General features: G+C 39.2%; 3 protein-coding genes and 1 pseudogene across 3 annotated transcripts; all 4 read left to right on the forward strand.

Moving 5' to 3' along the window:
* Positions 1-864: 864 nt before the first annotated feature.
* On the forward strand, positions 865-2,123 carry LOC128685306 (pro-resilin-like; annotated as a pseudogene).
* Positions 2,124-8,110: 5,987 nt separating this feature from the next.
* LOC128685305 (pro-resilin-like) lies at positions 8,111-9,506 on the forward strand. The gene is made up of 2 exons (XM_053771795.2): positions 8,111-8,203; positions 8,310-9,506. Exons 1-2 carry the CDS (start codon positions 8,182-8,184, stop codon positions 9,332-9,334), a joined length of 1,047 nt encoding a protein of 348 aa, XP_053627770.2. The 5' UTR covers positions 8,111-8,181; the 3' UTR covers positions 9,335-9,506.
* Positions 9,507-17,024: 7,518 nt separating this feature from the next.
* Positions 17,025-18,476, forward strand: LOC128685178 (pro-resilin-like). The gene is made up of 2 exons (XM_070083094.1): positions 17,025-17,090; positions 17,211-18,476. Exons 1-2 carry the CDS (start codon positions 17,069-17,071, stop codon positions 18,302-18,304), a joined length of 1,116 nt encoding a protein of 371 aa, XP_069939195.1. The 5' UTR covers positions 17,025-17,068; the 3' UTR covers positions 18,305-18,476.
* Positions 18,477-20,187: 1,711 nt separating this feature from the next.
* LOC138852437 (pro-resilin-like) lies at positions 20,188-21,643 on the forward strand. The gene is made up of 2 exons (XM_070083095.1): positions 20,188-20,269; positions 20,395-21,643. Exons 1-2 carry the CDS (start codon positions 20,248-20,250, stop codon positions 21,483-21,485), a joined length of 1,113 nt encoding a protein of 370 aa, XP_069939196.1. The 5' UTR covers positions 20,188-20,247; the 3' UTR covers positions 21,486-21,643.
* Positions 21,644-23,278: the final 1,635 nt, after the last annotated feature.

Raw genomic sequence — 23,278 nt, forward strand, 5'->3', positions numbered from 1 at the left:
CTGTGAAGAGCATTATTAAGTTAGTAGTGGTTGGCTGTACACCAAGGGTCTTCCTACCAATTTCTTTTGCATCTTATTTACGTAAGCGGTAACACTCCAGATTATGATGAAAAACATCAGAAAAAATAATATGATAAACAAAGCAAGCACTTGAACATGCAGATAAATATATATATTGACAATTTAATAATATAACAATGAGACAAGATGATATGTCAGTCAGGAATGATAAATTTATCAAGATAGGTCAATCAATTTTATGTATAATCTTGGAAGATCACTAGAACTCTGAACTCGGAGATCACCAGGGTCTTAAGAAAAGGTCTTAGGCCTTAAGAAAATATTATCAATAATAGCACCTTGAATATTGTGTTAATTAGCACCACAAGCATATTTTCCAAATGATGAAATATGATAACGTATGTATGGTACATGTATATTTAAAAATATATGATAAGGAACCCTTAGAATGAAGAGAAGGGCTAATATATGAAGCCAGTGAGCTAAGTCACACTCAAACATTAATGACACCACGAGACTATGGGCCCTTTTTGGCCGACATGCCTCCGGAAGAGGCCTTTAGTGCGGGGAATTCACATGGACTCATAATGTTTTAACACAAACGGCACGTCGAAAGGACCAGTCTTGAGAGACTATCGAGAATGCAAATCGTGAGCGAGAGTGAGAGGAAGTTGAGGAGGCGAGGTAGTGAACAGGAGCAAAGTGTGTGGGAGAAGCTTGGTGGAGACCTGGGTATAAAGACCCAACAAACTTATTAGAGTGCATCATGCTTCAACACCTTCCTCTTGCTGACTCATGATCTGTACTTCTCATTCTTGTTACTGTTTCTGCTGACTGGCAATCATGAAAGTTTTCTTGTTCATTGGTGAGTACTATTTAACTATCAGTGTAGAAATATTGTCTAATATGAACTTATTTTTAGGTATACAGAAAATTTTGCAAGAATTTTGTTACTTCAAATAGTTAAAACTAATAATTTTTCTTCCACAGCACTTCTAGGTGTGTCCATTGCTGACAAACGTCCACCCACAAGTTACGGAGCCCGAAATGGAGGTTTTTGTAATGGGTTTCGTGCCTCACATGGAGCCCCAAGCAATAGTTATACACCTCCAGGAAGCAATGGATTTGGAGCTTCTCAAAGCAATGAAAATGGAGCTCTATTAAGAAGTGGATTGGATTTTTCCCCAAGCAATGGGTTCGCAGGTGCTCCAAGTAATGGATATGGACCACCCCCAAGTAACAGATATGGTCCCCTATCAGGTTCTTATGGACTAGATCCGGAGCTGGTTGCTCTGCAGAACATCCCAGGAGGTGGCGTTCCCAGTGAAGACTACCCAGTCTTGTCTTCTCCACCAGACACCGGCTTCTCTTGTGATGGCTAGGCAGTGGCTGGTTATTACGCTGACACCGCTCCTGATGCCAGCTGCCAGGTGTTCCACATTTGCCAGGACCGTGCCCTCAGACGCCAGAAGGTCTCATTCCTGTGCCCCAACGGTACCATCTTCAACCAGCAGTACCTGGTGTGTGACTGGTGGTTCAACGTGGACTGTTCTCAGGCTGAGAACTTCTACTCCGTCAACGAACAAATTGGTGTCGTCCCCAGTGCTGGCTATGGTCCCATTGCCAATGGTATTACTAGTGGAGTTGGAAACGGGAATGGTAATGGCTATAATAATGGCAATGGATTTAATGGAAATAGCAAAAATGGAAATGGCAGGAATGGTAATGGTAGGGATGGAAGCAATGGTTATGGTTCCAAAGGAAATGGAAGAAACGGAAAGAGAGGTGGTAATGGTGCCATTGGTGATGGTAGAAATGAAATCAATGGTTATGGATCTAATGGAAATGGAAGGAACGGAAATGGCGCTGGTATCTTTACCAATGGTAATGGTGATAATGGGAATGGTGCCAGCAATGGATATACCGTCCCAGCTTCTTCCTCCGATTCCTATGGAACTCCATTTTAATATATGATTCTCTGCCTCTTGTCTTCTTCTTGAATGTCTCTGCTACGGTGATTCGACTCTTTGATGAGTCTTGAACCTCTTGTAAATATTTATACGAGTTTATAATAATAACTCACCATAGAACAAATATCTTAATATCGTTTAATAAAAATTCTTGAATGCTGAATATAAATATTTTACCACAACCTTCGTAAATTGCTGTTTGCTTTAAAAGTGAGAAACGCCTTCAATATTTCACTGAAGGGTTCGTGATGACCAGGCATTGGAGCTTTTGGTCATCTGACAGAGGCCTTCTACTGGCTTACCCGTTCACCCATTTAAAAAATTAAGGAAATAATTATAACCATGATATTATTTCTCAGTATTAATTACTGAAAATTAAATTTTGTATCTTGTTTAGAAATTAAAATTTACTTAATATTTGTATCTTTTTTCATTGTGGTCATGTTAATCCTCGTTAGGTAACTAAGATTTAATATTTTTTAATTATTTATATCACTTTATTAATTATTATTTTATTTTTTATTATCACACCGGCCGATTCCCACCAAGGCAGGGTGGCCCGAAAAAGAAAAACTTTCACCATCATTCACTCCATCACTGTCTTGCCAGAAGGGTGCTTTACACTACAGTTTTTAAACTGCAACATTAACACCCCTCCTTCAGAGTGCAGGCACTGTACTTCCCATCTCCAGGACTCAAGTCCGGCCTGCCGGTTTCCCTGAATCCCTTCATAAATGTTACTTTGCTCACACTCCAACAGCACGTCAAGTATTAAAAACCATTTGTCTCCATTCACTCCTATCAAACACGCTCACGCATGCCTGCTGGAAGTCCAAGCCCCTCGCACACAAAACCTCCTTTACCCCCTCCCTCCAACCCTTCCTAGGCCGACCCCTACCCCGCCTTCCTTCCACTACAGACTGATACACTCTTGAAGTCATTCTGTTTCGCTCCATTCTCTCTACATGTCCGAACCACCTCAACAACCCTTCCTCAGCCCTCTGGACAACAGTTTTGGTAATCCCGCACCTCCTCCTAACTTCCAAACTACGAATTCTCTGCATTATATTCACACCACACATTGCCCTCAGACATGACATCTCCACTGCCTCCAGCCTTCTCCTCGCTGCAACATTCATCACCCACGCTTCACACCCATATAAGAGCGTTGGTAAAACTATACTCTCATACATTCCCCTCTTTGCCTCCAAGGACAAAGTTCTTTGTCTCCACAGACTCCTAAGTGCACCACTCACTCTTTTTCCCTCATCAATTCTATGATTCACCTCATCTTTCATAGACCCATCTGCTGACACGTCCACTCCCAAATATCTGAATACGTTCACCTCCTCCATACTCTCTCCCTCCAATCTGATATTCAATCTTTCATCACCTAATCTTTTTGTTATCCTCATAACCTTACTCTTTCCTGTATTCACCTTTAATTTTCTTCTTTTGCACACCCTACCAAATTCATCCACCAATCTCTGCAACTTCTCTTCAGAATCTCCCAAGAGCACAGTGTCATCAGCAAAGAGCAGCTGTGACAACTCCCACTTTGTGTGTGATTCTTTATCTTTTAACTCCACGCCTCTTGCCAAGACCCTCGCATTTACTTCTCTTACAACCCCATCTATAAATATATTAAACAACCACGGTGACATCACACATCCTTGTCTAAGGCCTACTTTTACTGGGAAAAAATTTCCCTCTTTCCTACATACTCTAACTTGAGCCTCACTATCCTCGTAAAAACTCTTCACTGCTTTCAGTAACCTACCTCCTACACCATACACTTGCAACATCTGCCACATTGCCCCCCTATCCACCCTGTCATACGCCTTTTCCAAATCCATAAATGCCACAAAGACCTCTTTAGCCTTATCTAAATACTGTTCACTTATATGTTTCACTGTAAACACCTGGTCCACACACCCCCTACCTTTCCTAAAGCCTCCTTGTTCATCTGCTATCCTATTCTCCGTCTTACTCTTAATTCTTTCAATTATAACTCTACCATACACTTTACCAGGTACACTCAACAGACTTATCCCCCTATAATTTTTGCACTCTCTTTTATCCCCTTTGCCTTTATACAAAGGAACTATGCATGCTCTCTGCCAATCCCTAGGTACCTTACCTTCTTCCATACATTTATTAAATAATTGCACCAACCACTCCAAAACTATATCCCCACCTGCTTTTAACATTTCTATCTTTATCCCATCAATCCCGGCTGCCTTACCCCCTTTCATTTTACCTACTGCCTCACGAACTTCCCCCACACTCACAACTGGCTCTTCCTCACTCCTACAAGATGTTATTCCTCCTTGCCCTATACACGAAATCACAGCTTCCCTATCTTCATCAACATTTAACAATTCCTCAAACTAGTCCTTCCATCTTCCCAATACCTCTAACTCTCCAGTTAATAACTCTCCTCTCCTATTTTTAACTGACAAATCCATTTGTTCTCTAGGCTTTCTTAACTTGTTAATCTCACTCCAAAACTTTTTCTTATTTTCAACAAAATTTGTTGATAACATCTCACCCACTCTCTCATTTGCTCTCTTTTTACATTGCTTCACCACTCTCTTAACTTCTCTCTTTTTCTCCATATACTCTTCCCTCCTTGCATCACTTCTACTTTGTAAAAACTTCTCATATGCTAACTTTTTCTCCCTTACTACTCTCTTTACATCATCATTCCACCAATCGCTCCTCTTCCCTCCTGCACCCACTTTCCTGTAACCACAAACTTCTGCTGAACACTCTAACACTACATTTTTAAACCTACCCCATACCTCTTCGACCCCATTGCCTATGCTCTCATTAGCCCATCTATCCTCCAATAGCTGTTTATATCTTACCCTAACTGCCTCCTCTTTTAGTTTATAAACCTTCACCTCTCTCTTCCCTGATGCTTCTATTCTCCTTGTATCCCATCTACCTTTTACTCTCAGTGTAGCTACAACTAGAAAGTGATCTGATATATCTGTGGCCCCTCTATAAACATGTACATCCTGAAGTCTACTCAACAGTCTTTTATCTACCAATACATAATCCAACAAACTACTGTCATTTCGCCCTACATCATATCGTGTATACTTATTTATCCTCTTTTTCTTAAAATATGTATTACCTATAACTAAACCCCTTTCTATACAAAGTTCGATCAAAGGGCTCCCATTATCATTTACACCTGGCACCCCAAACTTACCTACCACACCCTCTCTAAAAGTTTCTCCTACTTTAGCATTCAAGTCCCCTACCACAATTACTCTCTCACTTGGTTCAAAGGCTCCTATACATTCACTTAACATCTCCCAAAATCTCTCTCTCTCCTCTGCATTCCTCTCTTCTCCAGGTGCATACACGCTTATTATGACCCACTTCTCGCATCCAACCTTTACTTTAATCCACTTTATTAATATTAATACTATTTTATTAAATCTTTGCTGTATAAATTAATCAAAGAGAAAATATCCAAAATCTTGAAGAGTTAACAGAAGCAAATTAATCAAATTCGATAATCCAAAAAAATCAATGAACGGAGAGAAAATTTAATACGACTAAATGACAATCATAATACTAACGTGAGATGAATTGGTAAAAATTAAAGTAAGATTGTCAAAAAGGCAAGAAAACAATGTTACATAAAAACACATAAAAATAAATATTTGAACTTTTTTTTATAGAGGATAACACCAAATATAATCAGAACTTACTAGATTAACATTAAATTTTAAAGTGGTGAACTGGTAAGCCAGTGGAAGGCCTCGGCCAAATGACCAAAAGCTCCAGTGGCGACAGATAACACTTCTCCTGTTCCCTGAGGAATCTTACCTAACCTAACTTAACCTAACCTAACCTAACCTAACCTAACCTAACCTAACCTAACCTAACCTAACCTAACCTAACCTAACTTAACCTAACCTAAGTAGTATCAGAACTCACGAAGAAGCATAATAGGTGTATTAAGCTTTCATTTCCACCTACAGCAAGTTAGCATGATACGATGTGCACCGTCTATGTGTTAACACATGAAACCTGAGGTGCTAGTGTGTGGGAGAGTTTCTTAATGGAACTGAACGGTGGTTTAGAAATCTCAAGTTTCGTTCGGCTTGATATTCGCCTGGTGCTCATGGATACGAATTATTAAATCCCTTTGTTTAATAGCTCAATGGTACATAAGATGATGAATTAGACACGTGCAACATCTGGGTACCTTTGTAGACGCTTGACCATCCCCAAACAATATATACAGAAGACAGTGAAAAGCGAGGTAATCAGTCCTACAGCCCAGGAGAAGGTGATGAGCACCATAGTCTTCAGAAGCACCTGAGCAGCAGATTCTTCAAGACCACGGTGCGCATCACCTGCTCATAGACTGAGGGACAGACTGCCGCGTTTTCCACTGTCGTCTGTATGCATTTATACAGTCTTCAGATAATATCTGTGTATTGTATTGATCAAGTCACTGGATGGCGAAAGGTCTACAAAGTATAGATACCCAGATGTAGCACATGTGTCTTGTTGACTGACCTGTACATGAGGGTTTACAGCGCTCACACGTGTATTTATATGCAATAGAGGACTCAAGGCTTATTGAAATACTGTCGTTGCCTTTCAAGAAATTGTTAACAGTATTATATGATTAAAAAAATGCAGACCCAGAGAATATGCAGAGAATTTTCAATGCTCGCATTATCTCAGACAAGAACTTTAATTGCTGGGAACGGGTAAAGTCCCTCGATGTGTTCACCTTGGAAGTCATGAGAGATGCATTATGATCTACACCTGGAAAATTCTCGGACTGTTCCCTAATCTGCTCAAACAAATTATTTTTTATGAAAGAGGATTGGCAGGCGGTGTAAAATACCTTCAATAACAAGGAAGAGTGCAGTGACTACACCAAGGAAAAACTCAATATGTGTGAGATAAAGACTTTTCAATACCCTCCCTTTATATAGAAGGGGGATTACCAGCAGATCTCTGGCTCTCTTCAAGAGAGAACCACACAAGTTTCTCAAGTCAGTCCCTGATCAGACGGGTGGTGGCGCATATGTTGGACTTTGTGTGGCTAGTACAAATAATCTGGCTGATTAGGGCATTCATCGGGAGGTCGTTGACCCTAGGAACACTCTCCATGAAGACTTCAGGTAGGTAGAGTACAAAAAAAAAAAAAAAAAATAGGCCGAGCAACAAATTTGGTGGAGGGTACCACTTAATTAACTTCGGAAATATTTGGACAATTATTGTGGTCAGAAAGGTTGCAGATACAGTTTGATGTGGACAAGCACAAAGTACTATCCTTTCAGAATAAAATGTCACTCTGGCATGTATAAACTGATAAATGAAGAGCTTGATCGTATCACATGCGAAAAAGGCTTCATAGTCCTGACAAGCAGAAATATGAAGCCAAAACAGCAGTGCCTAAGCGTCCGAAAGAAGGCTAAGAGAATACTTTGGTTTACAGCAAGAAGTGTAGGTAAGAGAACTGCAAGGTTATACACCTGCTCTATGCATCATTGGTAAGGCTTCATTTAGATCACTCTGCACAGTTATGGTCTCCTTGAATAAATATGTATTGGAAAACATACAGAGAAGGATGAAGAAGTTAATTCACTGTATCTGGAAATTTTTCTGGGATCTTTGACTATGCACTCTTGAAAGGCGCAGAATGAGGGAAGATGAGTTTGAAGTGTACACATGGAAGATAATTATGACAATAAAATATACGAATATAGTGTTTAGGCTATCTAGCCAAAATTGAACTCGAAACGATGGACACAGTTTGAATATACGTATTCAGATTAAAACGAAAATAGGAAAGTGCTGCCAAGTGCATCATTGAAGCTAATAATTTGGGTAGCATTAAAATGGTTATACAAACAAAGAAGTGAGAATGTTTCAGAATCTACCCTGCATGGACTTACACCAACGTTCATCTGTTTATCTGTTCTTAATATCGAATGACCTTCTAAAATATATAATGAGGGTGAGAGTGAGAGGGCGATTGGCGGGCGGCGTAGGGAAGATCAAGGTGGGTGGGAGGAGCTTAGTGGATACTCACGTATAAAAAGAGCCGCAAACTCATTCTCCAGCATCATTCTTCAGGACTTCTTTCCTTTAGAACACTCAAGATTAATACATCTCTTTTTACTTCACCTTTCTGGTCTTGAAAACAATGAAGGCTTTACTTTTCATTGGTAAATATTGATAATTATTTTTCATATAAACTTCCTCTGTGGAATTTAGATATATTTTAAAGAATATTACTATCTCAACCAGTAATAACATATATTTCTTTTATAGCTATGTTGGGGGCAGTCGCCGCTGATAGACGTCCTCCTACAAGTTACGGAGCACCAAATGGAGGTTTCGGTAATGGGTTTGGTGCCTCAAATGGAGGCCCAAGCAATGGTTACACACCTCCAGGAAACAATGGCTTTGGGGCATCTCCAGGTAATGGAAATGGAGCCCCTACAAGCAATGGATTTGGACGCTCCTCAGGCAATGGGTTTGCAGGTGCTCCAAGCAATGGATATGGAGCTCCCCCAAGTAACAGGTATGGTCCCCCAACAGGTTCTTATGGCCTAGATCCGGAGCTGGTTGCTCTGCAGGAGAACATTCCAGGAGGTGGCGTCCCCGGTGAAGACTACCCAGTCTTGTCTTCTCCACCAGACACTGGCTTCTCTTGTGATGACCAGGCAGTGGCTGGTTATTACGCTGACACTGCCCCTGATGCTAGCTGCCAGGTGTTCCACATTTGCCAGGACCGTGCCCTCAGACGCCAGAAGGACTCATTCCTGTGCCCCAACGGTACCATTTTCAACCAGCAGTACCTGGTGTGTGACTGGTGGTTCAACGTGGACTGTTCACAGGCTGAGAACTTCTACTCCGTCAACGAACAGATTGGTGTCGTCCCCAGTGCTGGCTATGGTTATGGTCCCATTGCTAACGGTATTGCCAATGGAATTGTTAACGGGAATGGTAATGGCTACACTAATGACAATGGATTAAACGGAAATGGCAGGAATGGTAATGGTAGGAATGGAAGCAATGGTTATGGATCTAATGGAAATGGATTAAACGGAAATGGCAGGAATGGTAATGGTAGGAATGGAAGCAATGGTTATGGATCCAATGGCAATGGCCGTAATGGAAACGGAGGTGGTAATGGTAGAAATGGAAACAATGGTTATGGATCAAATGGAAATGGAAGGAATGGAAATGGTGCTGGTATCTTTGCCAATGGTAATGGTGGTAATGGGAATGGTGCCAGCAATGGATATACCGCACCAGCTTCTCCCTCCAATTCCTATGGCACTCCATTTTAACATGACCTTTGCCTCTTGTCTTCTGCCTCTTGAATGTCTCTCTTACAGTGATTCGACTCTTTAATGAATGAAGAGCTATCTTTAACCTTTTGTAAATATTTATACGAGTTGATAATAATTGACTATAGAACGAATGTCTTAATATTGTATAATAAAATTCTTAAATGCTGAATTTAAATATTTTACTACAACCTTCGTAAATTACTGTTTGTTTTTAAAGTGAGAAATACCATAAAATATTTCACTGAAGAGTTTGTGAAACATGAGGATCATATTTGTCAGTAATTATTATTATTATTGTTAAAGACTAGCCGGTATTCTCCCGGCCCGGGCCTTTTCCAAGTGGTGGCCCGGCCTTGGCTCCCTCTTTAGGGAGTGTCTGAGACCTAATGACATGCCCATGCACTCTGCCCCAGGGCCAGACTCATGGAACTCTGTGTTCATCAAGAACTGCAAGAAGCCCCTATCACGAGCCTTTTCCATCCTATGGAGAGGGAGCATGGACACAGGGGTCGTCCCACAGTTACTAAAAACAACAGACATAGCCCCACTCCACAAAGGGGGCAGTAAAGCAACAGCAAAGAACTACAGACCAAAAGCACTAACATCCCATATCATAAAAATCTTTGAAAGGGTCCTAAGAAGCAAGATCACCACCCATCTAGAAACCCATCAGTTACACAACCCAGGGCAACATGGGTTTAGAACAGGTCGCTCCTGTCTGTCTCAACTATTGGATCACTACGACAAGGTCCTAAATGCACTAGAAGACAAAAAGAATGCAGATGTAATATATACAGACTTTGCAAAAGCCTTCGACAAGTGTGACCATGGCGTAATAGCGCACAAAATGCGTGCTAAAGGAATAACAGGAAAAGTCGGTCGATGGATCTATAATTTCCTCACTAACAGAACACAGAGAGTAGTCGTCAACAGAGTAAAGTCCGAGGCAGCTACGGTGAAAAGCTCTGTTCCACAAGGCACAGTACTCGCTCCCATCTTGTTCCTCATCCTCATATCCGACATAGACAAGGATGTCAGCCACAGCACCGTATCTTCCTTTGCAGATGACACCCGAATCTGCATGACAGTGTCTTCCATTGCAGACACTGCAAAGCTCCAGGCAGACATCAACCAAATCTTTCAGTGGGCTGCAGAAAACAATATGAAGTTCAACGATGAGAAATTTCAATTACTCAGATATGGTAAACATGAGGAAATTAAATCTTCATCAGAGTACAAAACAAATTCTGGCCACAAAATAGAGCGAAACACCAACGTCAAAGACCTGGGAGTGATCATGTCGGAGGATCTCACCTTCAAGGACCATAACATTGTATCAATCGCATCTGCTAGAAAAATGACAGGATGGATAATGAGAACCTTCAAAACTAGGGAGGCCAAGCCCATGATGACACTCTTCAGGTCACTTGTTCTATCTAGGCTGGAATATTGCTGCACACTAACAGCACCTTTCAAGGCAGGTGAAATTGCCGACCTAGAAAATGTACAGAGAACTTTCACGGCGCGCATAACGGAGATAAAACACCTCAATTATTGGGAGCGCTTGAGGTTCCTAAACCTGTATTCCCTGGAACGCAGGAGGGAGAGATACATGATTATATACACCTGGAAAATCCTAGAGGGACTAGTACCGAACTTGCACACGAAAATCACTCACTACGAAAGCAAAAGACTTGGCAGACGATGCACCATCCCCCCAATGAAAAGCAGGGGTGTCACTAGCACGTTAAGAGACCATACAATAAGTGTCAGGGGCCCGAGACTGTTCAACTGCCTCCCAGCACACATAAGGGGGATTACCAACAGACCCCTGGCAGTCTTCAAGCTGGCACTGGACAAGCACCTAAAGTCAGTTCCGAATCAGCCGGGCTGTGGCTCGTACGTTGGTTTGCGTGCAGCCAGCAGCAACAGCCTGGTTGATCAGGCTCTGATCCACCAGGAGGCCTGGTCACAGACCGGGCTGCGGGGGCGTTGACCCCCGGAACTCTCTCCAGGTAAACTCTAGGTAAGTCTCCCATGGGAGGAGGCACAAGTACCTCGTCATCTTTGGGACTAACTGTCCCCAGGCCTAGCCACAAGCTAGGCCTCTCTGGTCTGCCATCCCTGCCCCAAGGGGGCAAATGGGAATGACAGTCTTATGAGCAAAAGGCTCGGGCTCAGGCACCTACCCTACCCTAGAAGGGTTAGGCATGGTGTCGATTTTTTTTTCAATAAATAAATACTGAGAATTTATTTTTACCTTTTATTTAAAAATTAAAGTATTCTTGATATTTGTATCTATGTTTATTTTGGTCTTGCTAATCCTCTTTAGGTAACTATTATTTAAGCTTAACAATCTGTAATTATATTATATTTCTGCTGAATAAATTAATCAAAGAAAAGAAACATTCAAAATCTGGAATAGTTAAAAGTGACACAATTAATACAAAAAAATATAGTTAAAAACTGAAGGAAAATATTCGCTGTAATGTGATTGACAGAAAATTCAACAATGGCAATACTAAACTAAAATCAAAGAGTTAAAATTTAAACAATATTATGAAAAGAGCAAGAACATAATTTTACTTAAAAACAACTAGAAAATCAAATATTAACAAAAAAAAAAACTGTTAATAGTTAATAACATCCGAACTTACGTAAAAACAACCTCATCAAGTGAACCATTAGTGGCAGATAAAGTTAATTTTAAAGCTACAGTAATTAATCTCCATCCCCTAGCTCTTGGGCCCCCTGAATATCACGCCTTTAGATATTTTGTGGGTATTTATGATTTTGTTTCCCAAATAACAGTACCTAACATAAAAAAACATTCCCTGCTAGAATAAATGATTATATATAAATAACTATACTTCAAAAATTCCCACAAGTGTTGATACGAGGAGAACATAGATGTAAGGGATCATGTCCTGTCAGTTTGTTATCATAATTATGTTATCATAATTATGTTATATGCAGAGACTGTGTTTTCATATATTTTACCAAACTGATGTAACAAATTTTTGAAATGTAGAAAGTATTATGTGAAAGTAGTGGAAAGTAAACCAAGCCGAGGCTCCTTGTGTGCAGATCCTGAGAGCTACCACGAGGTGGTGTTGGTTGCAATAAGAAAATACCAACCAGTCTTACTTAGGTGACATGAGGTCACTACCATCTACAAAGTCAACCACATGGTCTTTTGTAACCACTTTCCTTCAATACCAACGACAGAAGAAGATCTAGCTCTTGTCCCTTGTTCTCTGAAAAAGATATTATGTATTACCACCAACATTCACGCAAAACTGAAGAGGGAATCGAACCTTAAGCTTCATGCGTGTTGTCAGTCAGGCTTAAAAAGTAAGGGTGTTTTCTGCCGAATAAGCAGAATTAAAATTTGTTTTATGCCATAAATCTGAGAAAATCAATCTGAACATAATGAAAAAAATATATAATTGATTATAAGTAATATTAACTAAATTAAATTTCGCTTATTATTATAAGGTTAGGCAAGTTTTCTAAGGTACTTTTGGTACAAAATTATTAATTTTTAAAAGTATAAGAGAGAATCTTAGAAAGAACTTAACTTTAAATGAGTTCTTCCTTATTTAAACTTAAGTCCTTTCTAAAATTTTCTCTTATACGTTTAAAGATATATATTTTTATTTATGTTAATATAAAAATTAATAATTTTATACTAAAAGCACCTTAGAAAACTTACCTAACCTCATTAAAACAAGAGCAATTTAATTTAGCCTAATCCAGCTAAATATATTTTAGATATGTTTACAATAATTTAATAATAAACAAACACATTGAAATATATATTTTTTGTTAGGTTCAGAATGATTTTTGTAAAATTATTACATACACAAATTTTCGCTTGCCTTATTCGGCAACAACAGCGTTGTTAAGCCAAAATCGCAAGTTTTACCTATCGACATCATGCCTAACTCTTCTAGGGTAGGGTACGTGCCTGAGCTAGAGCTTGTACCTCACAAGACTGCCATTCCCATTAGCCCCTTTGGGGCGGGGATAGCAGACCAGAGAGGTCTAGCTTCTCCTTACGAGCCTCGTGAGGGCGGGAAATGTGGCTAGGCCTGGGAACAGTTGGTCCCAAAGATGAGGAGGCACAAGTGCCTCTCCCATGGGAGACTTAGGTCTCAGACACTCCCTAGACAGGGAGCCATGGCCCAGCCACCACTTGGAAAAGGCCCGGGCCGGGAGAATACCGGCGAATCAAAAAGAAGTTTTGCCTATTCGGCTCGACATTATATATATATATATATATATATATATATATATATATATATATATATATATATATATATATATATATATATATATATATATATATATATATATATATATATATATATATATATATATATATATATAGACAGATATATAAACAAAATATATATATAGATATATATATATATATACACAACTGTGTGCATATATATATATATATATATATATATATATATATATATATATATATATATATATATATATATATATATATATATATATATATATATATATATATATATATATATATATATATATATATATATATGTATATATATGGACAGTAGTTGCACGCCTCACTTCCCGTCAGGCTTGGAGGGCTAGGAGTACGCAGATCCTCCCAGATTGCTCTACCAGCTTTCCTGTCCTCTTCCATAGCATCAAACGAGTTGATAAAACAAATTCTTCCTGATACCCTCAGTGACTCAGCAGGAATAGAAGACCCTAGCTATGTCAGTGTCATCACTGAATGGGAGACTCTTGCTGCTCCTGCACCAAACCCTAGTGCAGCACTGGCTCACAAACAGTCAAGCTGGGATTGTTCGATCGCTGAAAAGGTGCTTGCCAACATGCTCAGGGCTGCAACATGAGATAGGGAGATTGCCCATCTCCAGGCTGTGAGTGCACATTACTCTGGGGACTTCCTCCAAACAGTTCCCATATCGCCAATGGGAACGCGACTCGACCCTAAGACTCTCCGTATTGCAGTGGCTCTGCGCCTTACTGCCCAATTCACACAGAATATACGTGTATTTGCGGCGAAGCGCAAGCAGACCAATACGGTCTACATAGTCTTAACTGTTCCAAAACCAAGAGCTAGCATGCAAGACACAATTAGGTCAACAACATCATTAAGAGAACCCTTGCTACAGCTGGATGCCCAGCCGAGAGGGAGCCCCGATCACTAGCAGCCAACAAACCAGCAAACCGCCCAGACGGGATCACCATCTATCCTTGGAAGAATGGCAAGCTCTTAGCATGGGACTATACCTGCGTCCACACTGGCTGACACCTATATCCATCACAGTGTGGGGCGACAGGGAGGAGCTGCTGACCACTGGGAGGAGTACAAGATCACCAAGTACAGGGACATAAGCCAACGGTATATATTTGTCCCAGTGGGATCAGACACCTTGGGATCACGGGGAAAAAATGCCACACGTTTCCTTAAAGAATTGGGTTACAGACTCATCGACACCACCAGGGACCCAAGGGCAGCCACTTTCATGTTCCAGCGCCTCAGCATAGCCATCCAGATGGGAAATTCTTGCTGCATACTTGGCTCGCGTCCAGCCTCGGAGGAGCTGGAGGAAATTCATGATCTTTGATACATTGTGCCATTGTATTCATGTTTATGTTTTTCTGTAAATGTATTCTGTTTATTAATAAATGTTCACATAGAATATAAAATATAGGGGGTGGTAGGAGAAGAAAATATTCAAACAGCTCCGGGGAGAACCTTTAGTTTTCCCTGAGGTACGCTTATTGTCTTCTCTGAGGATGAGGGTCCCCATTCCAGCCATAGAGGTGGTACTTCCCTATATTATATATGTATATACATACATATATATACATATACATATATATATATATAGATATATATATATATATATATATATATATGTATATATATATATATATATATATATATATATATATATATATATATATATATATATATATATATATATATATATATATATATATATATATATATATATATATATATATATATATATATATATATATATATATATATATATATATATATATATATATATGTATATATACATATATATACACCCAAGCAAATACGATCCCAAAGGACATCCTCACTGGAGTGAGAGACAACCTTGTCAAACCCTGTGTAAAAAAACAGAGACAGAGAGAGAGAGAGAAGGGAACAGGAAGTGCTCCCAGGCATACTAGTGCCCATAGTCTGAAGACTGAATATTATAGTATTAGAAAAATCCCACAAGCATTGATATTTTAATAGTAGCCTAAACGAAAGTAACTTATCAATATTAAAAATTCGGTCAGACTCTGCTATGTTATAAGTAATTTTACATACATAATTATATCGCCAGTGATATAGAAATCAATAATGGAGAAACCATCCACAAGGGTCCATTTAAAGGGACGAGAAAACGGGTCCATTTAAAGGGACGAGAAAATGGGTCAATTTAAAGGGACGAGAAAATGGGACCCTTTAAAGGGGAGACTTCTATAAGTTATGCAAAGGGAACGGGGCTCATTAAAATAAACTCATTTAAAGAGAGGGGCATCTGTAATTACAAGGAAGACGGCCACAGTTATTCATCCCACATAATTCTAAGCCAAATTCTGGTTCAACCTTCAGAAAATGATGGAAAAATAGGCCCTAATTCCTCTGTGTGACACTACATTTAAGACAATCTAATGCATTCATTTAAGAGCCCAATTTTAAACTGTGTAGTGTTGCCTCCACTAAGAATGCATCTAATTTGAACAACCCGTCACTGATATTGTATAATGACTGCCTATCATGCTGAATAATTGCTGATTCTACAATATTCCTTTCAAACCAAGAAGAACAAGGGAAGATGACTCTTGCTTCCTGCCAATTTGCCGGGTTATTACAAACTCTAATGTGGCATGTATAAACTAATAAAACGTATAGAGCTGATGATACCGAAAAAGAAAAAGGATTCATAGTCCTGGCTAGTAGAAATATGAAGCTAAGACAGCAGTGCATAAGCGTTCGTAATAAGGCTTATGGACAACAGGTTTATACCAAGAAATATATGTATGAGAACTCCAACGTTATACAACAGATCTAGTCATCATTTGTAAGGCTTCATATAGATCACTCTGGTCACTTATGATCTCTATACTACAGAATGGGTATATGTGCGTTGGATAACATATAGAGAAGGATGACGAAGCTAATTTAATGTTCAATTATATGATAACTTGTCTGTGATGATAGATTGGGATTTCTGAATATGCTTTTTCTTGAGAATAGTATAATGGATGAGTATGTTGTTGAAATATACAACCAGAATTAACTTCGAATAAATTCGGATTTAGAAGGGATACAGAAATGTGCCAATATCACAACTGAGGTGAAAATGAGAAGAACAAACTAGCAATTGGCGTTATTGAAGCTAATATTTTGATTGAGTGTTTGTCTAGGACCTACCCGACTTGCATCAACTGCAAATTTCTTATTCGTCTGTGCTTTACATCGAGTGACCTTCGAAAATGCAGATTGTGAGCGAGAGTGAGAGAGCGTTTGGCAGGAGACGCAGGGAAGGCCAAGGAAGGTGGGAGGAGCTTAGTGGATGCCCAGGTATAAAAACACCACAGATTCGTCCTCCAGCATCATTCTTCAGCGGACTTAAGATTAACACTTCTAGTTCGCTTTCCTGCTGGCTGACAACCATGAAGGCTTTCCTTTTCATTGGTGAATACAGCTTAACTTTCAGTGTAGAAATTATTTCATATAAATATTGAGGGTTATATAAAGTTTTGGAAGAATATTATCATCTTAAACAATAATAACTAATATGCTTATTTTCTACAGTTCTGTTAGGTGTAACTACTGCTGACAAACGTCCACCCACAAGTTACGGAGCACCAAATGGAGGTTTCGGTAATGGGTTTGGTGCCTCAAATGGAGCCCCAAGCAATGGTTACACACCTCCAGGAAGCAATGGCTTTGGGGGATCTCTAGGTAATGGAAATGGAGCCCCTACAAGCAATGGATTTGAACACTCCTCAGGCAATGGGTTTGCAGGTGCTCCAAGCAATGGATATGGAGCTCCCCCAAGTAACAGGTATGGTCCCCCAACAGGTTCTTATGGACTAGATCCGGAGTTGGTGGCTCTGCAGGAGAACATCCCAGGAGGCGGCGTCCCTGGTGAAGACTACCCAGTCTTGTCTTCTCCACCAGACACTGGCTTCTCTTGTGATGACCAGGCAGTGGCTGGTTATTACGCGGACACTGCCCCTGATGCTAGCTGCCAGGTGTTCCACATTTGCCAGGACCGTGCCCTCAGACGCCAGAAGGACTCATTCCTGTGCCCCAACGGTACCATTTTCAACCAGCAGTACCTTGTGTGTGACTGGTGGTTCAACGTGGACTGTTCTCAGGCTGAAAACTTCTACTCTGTCAATGAACAGATTGGTGTCGTCCCCAGTGCAGGCTATGGTTATGGTCCAATTGCTAACGGTATTGCCAATGGAATTGTTAACGGGAATGGTAATGGCTACACTAATGGCAATAGATTAAACGGAAATGGGAGGAATGGTAATGGTAGGAATGGAAGCAATGGTTATGGATCTAATGGAAATGGATTAAACGGAAATGGTGGGAATGGAAGCAATGGTTATGGATCTAATGGAAATGGATTAAACGGAAATGGCAGGAATGGTAATGGTAGGAATGGAAGCAATGGTTATAGATCCAATGGAAATGGACGGAATGGAAACGGAGGTGGTAATGGTGCCAATGGTAATGGAAGAAATGGAAACAATGGGTATGGATCCAATGGGAATGGAAGGAATGGAAATGGTGCTGGTATCTTTGCCAATGGTAATGGTGGTAATGGGAATGGTGCCAGCAATGGATATACCGCACCAGCTTCTCCCTCCAATTCCTATGGCACTCCATTTTAACATGACCTTTGCCTCTTGTCTTCTGCCTCTTGAATGTCTCTCTTACAGTGATTCGACTCTTTAATGAATGAAGAGCTATCTTTAACCTTTTGTAAATATTTATACGAGTTGATAATAATTGACTATAGAACGAATGTCTTAATATTGTATAATAAAATTCTTAAATGCTTAATTTAAATATTTTACTACAACCTTCGTAAATTACTGTTTGTTTTTAAAGTGAGAAATACCATAAAATATTTCACTGAAGAGTTTGTGAAACATGAGGATCATATTTGTCAGTAAATAAATACTGCCAGTTTACTTTTATCTTTCATTTTAAAATTAAAGTATTCTTGATATTTGTATTTACGTTTATTTTGGTCTTGCTAATCCTCTTTAGGTAACTATTATTTAAGCTTGATTGACAAGCAGTTGAAAATATTCGTTTTAATGTGACTAAGAAAAATATTGGACATGCGACTAAATGACAATGGCAATAATAACTAAGATTAAGATAATAAAAAAAGCAAGAACCCAATCTTACTTAAAAACAAACAGAAAATCAAACATTTCCCCATCAGTAAAAAAACTGATGATAATACCTAGTAGCATCAGAACTTATAAAGAAGCATAAAAACTGTATTGAATTTTCATTCCTATACCAAGTTTGTGGAGGTACATCAGAAGTGTGGATAATGAGGTAGGCGCCGTCTGTGTTAACACATGAAGCCTCAGATGTTCTACAGTGTGGGAGTGTTCCTTCATGGAATGGAATGGTTATTTAGTAATCTGAAGTTTTGTTCACCTTAATAGTCTCTGTTTGTCATTTATTCGAGTTATTAAATGCCTCTTCGTCTCACCTTTACATGAGGGTATATAGCACTCACACATACTCATATTTATATGCAACAGAGGAATCAAGGTTTACTGAAATACGGTCGTCGACTTTTAAGAATTTGTTAACAGTATTATATGTTTTAAAAAATTTTCTAATATAAATTTGAAGACAGAGATACGAGAACACTTAAGAAAGTGTATTTCCTAACTCATTAGACTTATTTACTTAAAATGAAGTTAAAAAATAATCTGTTTTCCTTGATACACTATCAACTATCTAGGCTGGAGTGCCGAAAAGAGAATAAAGAGTTTTACCAGTGTTCGTAGTTAAAAAATTAATAGAGACACCATTGTTAGTCAGCACACACCTGAAAGAGTCAATTCAGTAAATGAATGAATATTTTTTTCTGGTAATGATCAACAAAATCCGTTTCAGATTTCAATTTTGGTTAATAAGACGACTATAACAGATATAAGCATGCAATTTTCTGCATATAATAGCTGAACAAATGTAGTTTTGCGGCAGTTTTACGATTGTCTAAACTATGCATACTCATCAAACGAACCATTAGTGGCAGATGAAGTTAATTTTAAGGCTACAGTAATTAACCTCCATCCCCTATCTCCTGGGCTCCCTGAAAATCACGCCTTTAGACGTCTAGTAGGGATTTATGATTTTGTCTAGCAGATAACAGTAGCTAACATGAAGAAAACATTGCCTGCTATAAATAACAAAAAAAGCCACAATACCGTGACTGGAACGATACACAAATAACCCGCACATAAAAGAGAGAAGGTTACGACGACGTTTCGGTCCGACTTGGACCATTTCCAAAGTAACACTAACCAGAAGTGGAGCAGGGCGGCCCGTCCTGCTCCACTTCTTCTTATTCGTATGTTCTTAACATCGAGCGACCTTCGAAAATGATGAATGTGAGCGAGAGTGAGAGGTCGATTGGTGGGCGACGTAGAGAAGACCAAGGTAGGTGGGAGGAGCTTAGTGGATGCCCAGGTATAAAAACACCACAAACCAATCATCCAGCATCATTCTTCAGAACTTCTCCTTTAGTGAACTTAAGATTAATACTTCTCTTTGTAGTTCACTTTCCTGCTGGCTGACTACCATGAAGGTTTTACTTTTCATTGGTAAATACAGCTTAACTTTCAGTGTAGAAATTGTATGATATAAATTTATATTGAGGGTTATAGATAATTTCTGAAGAATATCATTTCAGACCGTAATAACTAATATGCTTATTTTTCTTCTACAGTTCTGATGGGTGTAACAACCGCTGACAAACGTCCACCCACAAGTTACGGAGCACCAAATGGAGGTTTCGGTAATGGGTTTGGTGCCTCAAATGGAGGCCCAAGCAATGGTTACACAGCTCCAGGAAGCAATGGTTTTGGAGGATCTCCTAGTAATGGAAATGGAGCCCCTACAAGCAATGGATTTGGACTCTCAGGCAATGGGTTCGCAGGTGCTCCAAGCAATGGATATGGAGCTCCCCCAAGTAACAGGTATGGTCCCCCAACAGGTTCTTATGGACTAGATCCGGAGCTGGTTGCTCTGCAGGAGAACATCCCAGGAGGCGGCGTCCCCGGTGAAGACTACCCAGTCCTGTCTTCTCCACCAGACACTGGCTTCTCTTGTGATGACCAGGCAGTGGCTGGTTATTACGCTGACACTGCCCCTGATGCTAGCTGCCAGGTGTTCCACATTTGCCAGGACCGTGCCCTCAGACGCCAGAAGGACTCATTCCTGTGCCCCAACGGTACCATTTTCAACCAGCAGTACCTTGTGTGTGACTGGTGGTTCAACGTGGACTGTTCTCAGGCTGAAAACTTCTACTCTGTCAACGAACAGATTGGTGTCGTCCCCAGTGCTGGCTATGGTTATGGTCCAATTGCTAACGGTATTGCCAATGGAATTGTTAACGGGAATGGTAATGGCTACACTAATGGCAATGGATTAAACGGAAATGGCAGGAATGGTAATGGTAGGAATGGAAACAATGGTTATGGATCTAATGGAAATGGATTAAATGGAAATGGTGGGAATGGAAGCAATGGTTATGGATCTAATGGAAATGGATTAAACGGAAATGGCAGGAATGGTAATGGTAGGAATGGAAGCAATGGTTATAGATCCAATGGAAATGGACGGAATGGAAACGGGGGTGGTAATGGTGCCAATGGTAATGGAAGAAATGGAAACAATGGTTATGGATCCAATGGAAATGGACGGAACGGAAATGGTGCTGGTATCTTTGCCAATGATAATGGTGGCAATGGGAATGGTGCCAGCAATGGATATACCGCACCAGCTTCTCCCTCCAATTCCTATGGCACTCCATTTTAACATGACCTTTGCCTCTTGTCTTCTGCCTCTTGAATGTCTCTCTTACAGTGATTCGACTCTTTAATGAATGAAGAGCTATCTTTAACCTTTTGTAAATATTTATACGAGTTGATAATAATTGACTATAGAACGAATGTTTTAATATTGTATAATAAAATTCTTAAATGCTGAATTTAAATATTTTACTACAACCTTCGTAAATTACTGTTTGTTTTTAAAGTGAGAAATACCATAAAATATTTCACTGAAGAGTTTGTGAAACATAAGGATCATATTTGTCAGTAAATAAATACTGCCAGTTCACTTTTATCTTTCATTTTAAAATTAAAGTATTCTTGATATTTGTATCTATGTTTATTGCGGTCTTGCTAATCCTCTTTAGGTAGCTATTATATAAGTTTAACAAAGGTTATATTAAATTTCTGGTGATTGAATTAATCAAAGAGAAGGCATCCAAAATCTTGAATAATTAAAAATGACAATTTATACAAAAAATAGGTAGTTAAAAGCGCAGTTGAAAATATTCGTTATAATGTGACTAAGAAAAATATTGGACATGCGACTAAATGACAATGGCAATAATAACTAAGATTAAGATAATAAAAAAAGCAAGAACCCAATCTTACTTAAAAACAAACAGAAAATCAAACATTAAAAAAAGATGATAATACCTAGTAGCATCAGAACTTATAAAGAAGCATAAAAACTGTATTGAATTTTCATTCCTATACCAAGTTTGTGGAGGTACATCAGAAGTGTGGATAATGAGGTAGGCGCCGTCTGTGTTAACACATGAAGCCTCAGATGTTCTACAGTGTGGGAGTGTTCCTTCATGGAATGGAATGGTTATTTAGTAATCTGAAGTTTTGTTCACCTTAATAGTCTCTGTTTGTCATTTATTCGAGTTATTAAATGCCTCTTCGTCTCACCTTTACATGAGGGTATATAGCACTCACACATACTCATATTTATATGCAACAGAGGAATCAAGGTTTACTGAAATACGGTCGTCGACTTTTAAGAATTTGTTAACAGTATTATATGTTTTAAAAATTTTTCTAATATAAATTTGAAGACAGAGATACGAGAACACTTAAGAAAGTGTATTTCCTAACTCATTAGACTTATTTACTTAAAAGGAAGTTAAAAAATAATCTGTTTTCCTTGATACACTATCAACTATCTAGGCTGGAGTGCCGAAAAGAGAATAAAGAGTTTTACCAGTGTTCGTAGTTAAAAAATTAATAGAGACACCATTGTTAGTCAGCACACACCTGAAAGAGTCAATTCAGTAAATGAATGAATATTTTTTTCTGGTAATGATCAACAAAATCCGTTTCAGATTTCAATTTTGGTTAATAAGACGACTATAACAGATATAAGCATGCAATTTTCTGCATATAATAGCTGAACAAATGTAGTTTTGCGGCAGTTTTACGATTGTCTAAACTATGCATACTCATCAAACGAACCATTAGTGGCAGATGAAGTTAATTTTAAGGCTACAGTAATTAACCACCATCCCCTATCTCCTGGGCTCCCTGAAAATCACGCCTTTAGACGTCTAGTAGGGATTTATGATTTTGTCTAGCAGATAACAGTAGCTAACATGAAGAAAACATTGCCTGCTATAAATAACAAAAAAAGCCACAATACCGTGACTGGAACGATACACAAATAACCCGCACATAAAAGAGAGAAGGTTACGACGACGTTTCGGTCCGACTTGGACCATTTCCAAAGTAACACTAACCAGAAGTGGAGCAGGACGGCCCGTCCTGCTCCACTTCTTC

The sequence above is a fragment of the Cherax quadricarinatus genome, chromosome 8 (genome assembly GCF_038502225.1).
Source record: "Cherax quadricarinatus isolate ZL_2023a chromosome 8, ASM3850222v1, whole genome shotgun sequence".
Classification (NCBI taxonomy): domain Eukaryota; kingdom Metazoa; phylum Arthropoda; class Malacostraca; order Decapoda; family Parastacidae; genus Cherax; species Cherax quadricarinatus.